This window comes from Apodemus sylvaticus, chromosome 22, assembly GCF_947179515.1.
Source record: "Apodemus sylvaticus chromosome 22, mApoSyl1.1, whole genome shotgun sequence".
NCBI classification, from domain to species: Eukaryota; Metazoa; Chordata; class Mammalia; order Rodentia; family Muridae; genus Apodemus; species Apodemus sylvaticus.
In genome coordinates this window covers 56,216,283-56,226,827 of record NC_067493.1, presented here as the reverse complement: position 1 = coordinate 56,226,827, position 10,545 = coordinate 56,216,283, and the positions used below count along the sequence as shown (strand labels likewise).

At 49.0% G+C, this 10,545-nt stretch overlaps 1 protein-coding gene across 2 annotated transcripts in view; it reads right to left on the bottom strand.

Annotated features, from left to right (window-relative positions):
• Positions 1-5,902: 5,902 nt before the first annotated feature.
• Grk3 (G protein-coupled receptor kinase 3) overlaps positions 5,903-10,545 on the bottom strand; it is a 101,407-nt gene continuing 96,764 nt past the window's right edge. For both annotated transcript variants that reach the window (XM_052168950.1, XM_052168951.1), the window contains one exon: positions 5,903-10,299. In XM_052168950.1, the coding sequence (XP_052024910.1) occupies positions 10,138-10,299 (162 nt within the window). In that variant the 3' untranslated portion in view covers positions 5,903-10,137. The remainder of the gene's footprint in view (positions 10,300-10,545) is intronic.

Genomic DNA, 10,545 nt, shown 5'->3' with positions numbered 1-10,545 from the left:
TGGTAAACTGGTAGAGTTCAGCGGGGAGTGATTTTTGTTTCCTTTTGTCCCCAAGGGACCTGTGGCAATGTCTGGAGACACTTTAATTTGTGGGGGGCTTGGGTGCTGGCATCCATGGAGATAACAGAGTGCAATTGAACTTCCCATGGCACCTGATGGTCCCCATGCTGCCTTGCTTGGTCTCTTAGGTTCAGAGGTTTGTATATGTTCTGCCCAGGGAGTGGCTCTGTTGGGAGTGGGTGTGGCCTTGTTGGAGTAGGTGTGTCACTGTGGGTGTGGGCTATAAGACCCTCATCCTAGCTGCCTGGAAATCAGTCTTCACTAGCAGCCTTAAGAGGAAGATGTAGAAATCTCAGCTCCTCCTGCACCATGCCTGCCTGGATGCTGCCATGCTCCCACCTTGATGATGATAGACTGAACCTCTGAACCTATAAACCAGCCCCAATTAAATGTTGTCCTTATAAGAGTTGCCTTGGTCATGGTGTCTGTTCACAGCAGTAAAACCCTAACTAATGCAGAGTGTCAAGGCTCAGAAACTGTCTCCCAGTTCCCATCCCAGGCCTCAGGAAGGGAAGGGCTTTGCAGGAGTGTAGGCTTGGATCTTTTTCTAAACCTATTTTATTTAGGGTTCTTGAGTGCTTCGTCCTCCCTTCTAACCCACTGACTAGAGACTAGAGAGAAAGAAGGTTAATAAGAAAAGGAGGTTGTGGACTAGTTCTTAGGGGCGATTCCACTCTTCCTTGTCAGGATAACAGCATTCCAGACTAATAGCAAACACCAAACACAAATCAGCAGCAGCAGCCTCATCCAGCAGAAACCATAAGGTTCTGTAGAATCAGCACCAAAAGAAGTGGTGAGAATTAACCAGAATACCACAAGAGGTTTTTTGACTTTTTTCTCTCTACAAAGGGAAGACCAGCGAAGACCAGCTAAGAAGTGAGACCAGTGAACTGTTACACATGGCCAGAAAAGGCCAGCAAAGCATTGCATGATGTCACAATGCATGAGCTTCCTTTCACTGTGGGGTTCCATTCATACTCTTCCCAAACATCATGCACTCTCTCAAGTGTCACTCTAGCAAAACATCCTCTCACAAGACAGCTTCCAGAAGAACATCATATGACACAACTGGCTTTCCAAAGAAACCATACATTTCCACTTCACCAGAGCCCCACCTTGCCATAGTCCATTATTGCCTATCATTGTAACTTGACTTTGTTCATGAACTTTGCAGGAAGGGTCCTTATGCTGGTTGGGTTCTGTCAACTTGACACAAGATTGTCATCCAGGAAAAAGGAATCATGATTGAGAAAATGCTCCCATGAAAGTAGTCTATAGACAAGTCTTTTCTTTTTTCTTTCCTTTTCTTTCTTTCTTTCCTTTTCTTTCTTTCTTTCCTTTTCTTTCTTTCTTTCTTTCTTTCTTTCTTTCTTTCTTTCTTTCTTTCTTCTTTTCTTTCTTTCTTTTTTTTTTTTTTTTTGTTGAGACAGGGCTTCTCTGTATAGCCCTGACTGTCCTGGAACTCACTCTGTAGACCAGGCTGGCCTCAAACTCAGAAATCCTCCTGCCTCTGCCTCCCAAGTGCTGGGATCACAGGTGTGTGCCACCACTGCCTGGCTGACAAGTGTTTTCTTGGTTAGTGATTGTTATGGAAGGACCCAGCCCACTGTGGGTGGTGCCACACCTAGGCAGGTGGTCTTGTGTGTATAAGAAAGCAGGCTGAAAAAGCCATGGGTATCAAGCCAATAAACAGGGTTCCTCTGTGGCCTTTGCTTCAGCTCCTGCTCCAGGTTCCTGCCTTAAGTGATACACTGTGATGCATTGTGATACTTTGTGACCTGAGGATTGGAATAAGCCCTCTCCTTTCCACCTTCCTTTCTCTCATGGTGGCTATCAGCAACGGAAAGCAACTAGGACAAGTGCCCTGGGCATGACACCAGAAACTTAGGCAGAAGGGGTTCTCAAATTGTTCACCATGCAGGATACAAGGGTCTGTAGTAGCTGTTCCTGGTTGTCAACTTAACTATATCTGGAATGAACTACAATCCAGAATTGGAAGGCTCCCCTGGGATCCTAATCTGGAGGCTGAGAGATACAAGTTTCTGACCTGGATCTTGGCATGGAGGTCTTGAGGCATAGTGGCTATGAATTCCAGAAGATTAAGACAGGGAGATCTCTGAGTTCAAGGTCATCTGGGATTAAAGGTGTGGTGGCACATACCTTTAATCTGGGCTACACCCTCTACTAGAGACCTACATAAGGACACTGGAAGAAGACAGACTCACTCTCTGTCTCCTTGCCTTGTGGGACTGAGCAACTGCTAGATCCTTGGACTTCCATTCACAACTGCTGCTGAGCATTGTTGGGGAGTTGGACTACAGACTATAAGTCATCAATAAATTCCCTTACCATATAGTGTCTACCCATCCATTCTGTGACTCTAGAGAACCCTGACTAATACAGAGTCTGGACAGTCACAGAAGCACATTGGAAACTGACAAGGAGAGTGGAGAGCTGAGTGGCTGGAGGCAGGACCAGCCTCTCAGGCTGAAACGTGGAAAGCAGGGACCTCAGGTAGAGGACAGTGAGGTTGACAGCTGAAGGGACAACTGACTCAAAGCTACTATGGGGAAGAGACAGCACATCAACCACCTGCTTCTCTTATCCAAAGGCCACCTGAGTAGACTCATTCCTGGGCTGGTCCCAAGGCAGACTCCGAGGAGCCCATTGTTCCAGTCATGTGGGAGGTTCCTGAGTCTCATGTAAGTAACCAGAATGTATACTGGGCAGCTGGAGGAAAGCAAACGGCCGTGAGTGCTCAGGTTACATGACCACTGCTGTGGGTGACCCGAACCTCCACCGTTGTGCTTGATACACATGATGCTTTCCAGGCTTGAACCCGCATGGAGGGACACTCCACCTCAAGTGATAATGTCTTATTAAAGCCTCTCCACATTGCTATTCTTCTAGGCTCTAGACAGTCTGGAGGAAGATATCCTCCGAATGCTACAGATGGGTTCTCCCAGAGTAAAGCAAGTCCAAGACATTATACACACACACACACAGAGAGAGAGAGAGAGGGGGGTAAGGGAGGGAGAGAGAGAGGGACAGAGAGGGGGAGAGGGAGAGGGAGGAGGAGGGAGAGAGACTGTGTTATTCAAAGTGATATGGGTCGAGGTTATTTAAAGGGACTGGCTGGGGATGAGTTGAGTGTCCTTGGAGGGAAGCCAGTTCCCTTTCAAGTCATTACCTAGGGGGTGATGGGATTTCTGTGGCATTCCAGAGGACTAGGAACTCTTCAACTTTCGTCACAGACATGTCAGCTCACACAAGGCCCACAGGACAGTTACACAGACCAGACTAGGGTCTCCTGCCAGCTACTGGCTGAAGAGTTATAAAGTCAGCACTAAGACACTCCAGGGAGGCTCAGTGGTAGCCAGGCCAGTGGTGACTTCCTTTCTTCCCTAATTAGCAAGAGACGGGGCTTTGGAGACGGGGCTTTTCCTGTCCAGCTCAAAGACAGGAAGTACCTAGCTGACCCTGACTGTGGATCCAGCAGATGGACCTGCCCAAGCAGCCAAGGCGCGCAGCTCTGACTTGGAGCAGGGGTGTGCATTGTAAGAGCTACTCTGCATTTCCACGGAGCAGGGGTGTGCATTGTAAGAGCTACTCTGCATTTCCACGGAGCAGTGGCAGTATGTGAGAAAGGAGTTCCCTATACAGGAAGAATATTAGTCAGGGTTCTCCAGAATCACAGAACTTATGGGTAGTATCTACATAGTTAGGGGATTTGTTGATGACTTAGTCTGTGGTCCAACTCACAACAATGGTCAGCAGCTGCTGTGAATGGAAGTCTAAGGATTTAGCAGTTACTCAGTCCCACAAGGCAAGCAGGCGAAGAAGAGAGAAAGTAAATCTTCCTTCTTCCAATGTCCTTATGAAGGTCTCCAAGAGAAGGTGTGGCCCAGATTAAAGGTGTGTGCCAGCACGCCTGGATCTGGGACTTTCTTTGTCCCAGATGACCTTGAATTCAGAGATCTCCCAGTCATAACCTTCTGGGATTTATGGCCACCATGCCTCAAGATCTCTAAGCCAAGATCCAGGTCAGAATTCATTCCAGATATAGTCAAGTTGACAACCGGTAATAGCCACTACAAGAAGGGAACCCAAGTCATCCTGTAAGCAGACTGGGGGTGTGCCACAGTTTTCCACATGCTGCTGGCAGGATGGAACTCTTCATGTTGACCTAGAGCCACATCTTGGAAGGTTTGGGAGGCTCCAAAACCCTGAGCCTGAGCAAGCAGCTGTGCTAGGAGACCAACGGAATCAGCAGCAATGCCTTTCCACTCCTTCATCATCACAGAATCATCCCATATCAATTTCACCCAAAGTCAGGATCCTTTACATTGAGTCACCAATACTACAGTCTTCACTGACAGGCAGGGGTCAGCATGTCTGATTAGGCATCTTTTATACAGATCCTTTTTAGCGTGGTTGATGGGAGCAATTTTCCTACATAGAAAACCAGTTGGGCTGTTGCAGAACTATACCACAGGATGATATGGACAGACTGTGGTACCACACCCATGGCCAGGGATTGGTGATGTGGACTGACTGTGGTACCACACCCAGGGCCAGGGATTGGTGATGTGGACTGACTGTGTGTACCACACCCATGGCCAGGGATTGGTGATGTGGACTGACTGTGTGTACCACACCCATGGCCAGGGATTGGTGATGTGGACCGACTGTATGTACCTCACACAGGACTGGTGATGATACAGACTGTGATGCTCTACCCAGGGCCAATGAGCAGAGGCTTAGAGTAACATATGATCCCACGTGGAAACTGCCTTACCTGCTCCTGAGATGTTGTCAGGGAGCCATCATGGTTATTCCTGCTTGCCAACTTGACTATCTGGAATGAACTACAATCCAGATTGGAGGGCTCACCTGTGATCCAGATCTTGAGGCTGAAAGACGCAAGTTTCTCACCTGGATCTTGGCATGGAGGTCTTGAGGCATAGTGGCCATGAAAAGCTTAGGCCCAGGGAAGGTGCCACATGCCTTGAATCCCAGGGGACTGAGGCCAGGAGATCTCAGAGTTCAAGGTCAGCCTGGGACAAAGCAAATCCCAGATCCAGGCAAGGTGGTACACCTCTAATCTGGGCCACACCTTCTGCTGGAGGCCTATATTGGTCGCAGGAAGAAGGAAGACTCAGTCTTCTTCACCTGCTTGTGCTTACCTGCCAGCACATCTGTTGGAATTTACATCTACAGAAGACCAGGTGAACCAGCCTCATGGGACTGAGCAACTACTAGGTCCTTGTACTTCCCGTCCACAGCTGACCATTGTTGGCATTTACATGGTCCATTTAAACTAAAACACAGCACCTGTCAGGCTCGTTCCTGGGTGTGAGTGTTTGCCACTATGATCCCGTTTTTTCCAAACTGTTCTGAATAGAAAGGAGTCAAAGGCACATTTAAACCAGCTTTTCCTTGGAGTAGTTTTAAAACCCAACTTGTCATGGATAAAGGAGAGGGAGAGAGGGCTGTGCTGGTGTGGCTACTGAACATGGGGACCAGTAAGACTGACGGTGACAGCACAGATGGGATATGCGGAGGCTCGCTGGCATCCCTCGCTCCCACAAGGCCATGCTGGCCAGGGAAGGGAGCTATTTGGCTTTAAATCTAGATCAGCATCCTGAGGGACTGACTCCGAAGGTCATTCTCCAAAGTGCACGGTGGCCAGCTCAGGGTGCAGCACCCTTGATGGCTGTCAATGAGGTAGAAAAGATCAATTTGCAGCAGCCCACCTGCAACACGTTACAAAAGCCACGCGCGTGCCTTGGTTCAGGGTAGTCCACGTGAGGGAAATGAGACGTCAGCCTCGAGCCACCACTCACAGGAGCTCCGTTTTATTGTTTCTGCAACACAAAAGGCTGCTGTCTCTCTTTAAATAACAAACTATACAGATCACAAGAAGCAGAAATACAGATGGTTTCCATGGGAACGCATGTACGGATTCAATAAATAATATAAAATGCTTTTGTGCTAAAATAGAACTCTTGTCTCCTAGTTACAGGTCCATCCGTCTCTGTTACCAGAAGAAGCCAGATCTGCTATTACTTAAAACATAGAAAAATATAATTTAATAACAGAACTGAAAAAAAAAAAACAAGCCAGTGTTGAGTTTATAAACCACATACGATGCATATAACCACAGGGTAGGTAAAAATTCAAGGAAATGGGGGTGGAAATCACAGTTGATAATCAGAATGATGGTTCCATCCCCAAACTGCTGTCAAAGATGTTTTATGTCTAGGGTGAAATTAAAAGGGATGCAGGAAGGACTCAGACTATTAGATACTGGAAACCTAACTCTAGGCTACGGATTTGAATCAGCTGTAAGGAAGTCTTTGCTTCACGAAAGGCAAACACTTTGAACCCAGTCTCTGTGGCTGCTTCTTAATTAAAGGCCATTTAAAATGTGTGGGTTCCTATATCTCGGAAGCATGACATCTCCTGGCTGCTTGTAGGAGCCATAACACGTTTTGCGTCAGGAAACAGCTCAGTTCTTTAGTTTGTTTCTAAGGCAGGGTTTCCCCCAGCCCAGGGTGTTCTGGGACTTGTCATCCTCCTGTCTCAGTGTCTGCGGATCTGAGCTGCTGTGCTGTGTTCTTACTCTTCTAAGTAGACAAAGGGAACCAACAGAGGACATGCTAATGTCCACCAAGGACTGAGGAGAAGAGGCTTTCGACTATTCTTCGTTCCCATAGCAATAAACAAAGGAAAAGAGACCTGAACCAACCAGTGAGGTTAAAGCAAGCAATCCTATTAAGCAACTGAGACTTTCGAGTAAACCTCACTCAAGGAAAGAAAAGATTTCTTTTTAAATTTAAATTATGAAAGTTCCAAGCAGAAATGGAGTCAAACCTGTAGGAAGGCTGGGGTGTCATTCTGGGGGTCACCGGATCTAAGTTGGACAACACGCCCCTCCGCAGCTCAGCGACTAGGTCACTGCTTCCCACTGCCTGGGCTATGCAGCCACAGTGTAGGTGACAGGCTCAGTGTCTGGGATGGACCTTCCAGCAATGTCTGGCCACCTTCATGATGGGAGCAACTTGGCCTCAGGAATGAAAAATCAGTGCAAAACCCCCTGGGAGAGGGGGGATCCTGAGGGAGGGCATGTCCCTTGAGCTTCCCTCATCCCGTCCTTGGTGGGTCATCATGCCAAGTGTGTGGCCTCCGTCAGCCAACCAAGCTGTCTCCCTCTGTCCTTACCCTACCACTGAACCGATGAGTTCCTGTCCTGAGGACCTCTGCCCCTCTGCCACACTGCCCACGGGCGAACTATTCTGGCTGGTGGGGCCTCAGATCAGCTGCTTCTCACAGACACATAGCCAAGGTCAAGGCGACCACTGGAGCTAAATCTTATTAGTTGGCTAACAGTCTGCTGCCCATTGTCCACCCTCTCTGGAGATTAAAACCAGAGCCTTGGACACACAAGGCAAGACCTTGGCCAAGAGCTGCTGCTGTAACCCTTGGTGTTCTGAAAGCAGAGACTTGCTGTGTAGCTCATGCTAGCCGCAAACTCATAAGCCTCCTGCCTCTGCCAATCAGGGCTGGGCTTGTGAGGCTGCAGCATCACTCCCCCAAAGGCCATCATCCGTCCTTCATGGCTGGTTTTACACATACAGTTTGTAATGTCAGCCAATGGGCCCATCAATGTGCACACTCTTGTATCAACAGCAAGGCAGGTTCCTCTGTCGACCACTACAGTGTGACAATTTCCACATTTTTTTTTAAAATAACATTTAATTACGACCCAGAGGAAAAGCAGGGTGCCCCAGGGACAAGAGGGTAGTTTAAATTAAAATAAATAATAAACAAACTGGGGCTTGCCAAAGGTTTTAATTTTGGTATGTGTCACATAGCGGTTTTAAAATAATCTAATATCCTTGGGCTTTGTGCCTTGATTCTTGCTTTATGAAACCGCGGCTATGTAGAGCATAATTGTATAAAACCAGCATCACATGGGTCATCCTCCACCAAGGTAAGTGCTCCAGTCCAGAAACAGAACGCACGGCTCGTCCTGTCAATGGTCTGAGTACAAGAGGCATCTAGGGACTTGCCCGCGTGCTAAGAACTCTCAAACAGCCATCCGCTGGCTTCTCCTTCTACCCTATGGGCCTAGGACACACCCTAGCCACATGCTGGGGTAGAAACATGGCCTCTGAGATGGCCTTAACAGATCCACCACCAGCCCATGTGAATCTCTAGGACTCTGCCAGGGGCCATCTGCCCCCCCTCTTTCCTGTCCTTGAGGGAAATGGGGTCAAGGGGACAAAATGTTTTATTTAGAGTCTGAGGCAGGAGAACTCATAGGAGACCCCACACACCCACACTCACTTCTTTTTCTAAAAGGGAAGGAGCCTTAAAATTAACCTCGGCCAAAATAACACATGATATCTGTGACCGTCTGGTGTGATTTTTGTGCAGGTGCAGGATGCTATTATGGTCCTGTGCCATCTTAAAAGGCTTTGGAAAAGCTACAACCCCATCAGAGATTGTTATGGCTAGCCTAAGACCTGCTGGGGTCAAGCCCCCTCTCAATGTGGAAGGGTGGGGGTGGGGCTCTATATGCCCTAAAGAGGCCAGAGATACAGCCCTTACCCCTACAGGTCTGATTGAGCATGTGTGAGCTGTCCATTCTAACCATGCCTACACAGTAACCACAGTACTTAACTGTGTGTGTGTGTGTGTGTGTGTGTGTGTAACATAGTCTGAATATTAGTCTTTTAAGCAAGCAGGGTGTCCGTACCAGGTGATGCCACATTCTCACCATGGAGGCAATGAGCAGTGGCACTGTTTGTGACCTTGAACCCTGAATGCGTGTGCAGTGAGACAGGCACGGGCTCTCCTAGGTCCCGTGTGCACCTGCAGAGTAAGGGGCCTCTCGGTAAATTATCTTCCAAACTCTCAAAAGGTAATCGCAATTAAAAACCATAGATACAAATAAATAAACATCATATTTTCCCCAGCACAGGAACATAATACACACTGGGAACTGTCAGGAAGATCCAGGACAGAATGCAAAGAATTCTGCTGTCAGGTTTCTTTATGTGCTCGGGAGTTCATCTAGAGACCCAGTACCACCACCTCCAGGGAGCTGGACAAGACCTCAGAGACCTTGCAGGAATTCTCCGTGTGGTGACATGGGGCCCCCAGCATTTATTCAGGGCAGCAGCAGAGAAAACCACCTTTAAGGGTAAGGGGAGCTGGGCAAACTGCTGCCCCTGTCAGAATAACCCAGCACACAGTGCATAAGTGACAGAGGGTGTGGGGCATGCCAGGGTGCACAGGGGACCCCTGAACATTGTCACCCACCAGTGTGAGATCATTGGAAATTATACTCTTGGATACATCCTCAGATGCTCGCCAGGACAAACAGGGGAAGCAGGAAAATCTGTCACAGATCTAACCATCAATGGTGACCCCGAGTTCATGCATGCCATGCATGGGGGGGGGGCACTGTCTGGTGGGTTACCTATGTCCTGCTTGAAGTCCTGATTGTGTCCACCAGAAATGGCCATGATGGATGCCATGGAGTTTCCTAGAGGAGACATCCCTCCTCTTCCCTCTGACTGGCATCTCTGGAAAGAAGCCATCAGAGGCAGGAAGTGCACGTGATGCCCAGGGTCACCTCATCATTTCAGGGACAGCAAGGAGTCAGCTCTGACCTACAGTGACCCTCTATCAAGATCTGGAGCCTCAGCCCCCTCACCTGGGGCAGGCCTAGGACAGGCGACCATAGTCCCAGAGACTGCGCTCCCACCCCAGCTATACCAGACGTAAAAGCTTGAGCGTTCCGGGTCTGTGGATAGCAAAGTGAGAGGGTGCACAGAAAAACGCCCCTGCTTCTTCGGTAATTTGAGTGTGGATAGGCTGGCTCCGAGGATGTCCCAGCTCCCAAAGGGCCGCCCTGGTGTCATGGGCCTCCTCCGCCTGGAACAGTCCAGTGCCCAGAACCACTGTGTGTCAGCCCCGCATGATTCCCCATGGCTCCACTTCACTCCTGGGCTGAAGAGCCGGGGGTGGGGGATGCCCTCCTTCAGGCCCTGCTTGCTCTGTGGTTCAGAGGCCACTGCTATTTCTGTGACACAGCGGTGGCTTGGAGAACTCCAGAATGGTGGCACGCGGTTTGTTGAGGAACTTGGGGGCACGGCGCAGCAGTCTCTGGGCCTCATTGAAGGTGCACGTCAGCTCCTTCAGCCACTGTGCAAACTCGGGGTCACTCTGCACAGAGATGGAGGTGAGAATTGGGGTGTGACTGCTCAGCTGCCAACAGTGTCTACAAATGGAGTCTGACACTGGACACATGCTGCCTGCACTGAAGCCTGACCCCTACCTTCAGGTCCCCTGGAACCTGGTGAGACTGAGGGACAGACAGCTCTGAGCTCTTCCAGTGGAGTTCCTCACTGTATCTACTGTCTTAATCTAGTTGGAGATTTTTTCTCTGGGTCCTAAAACCACAGCCTATAG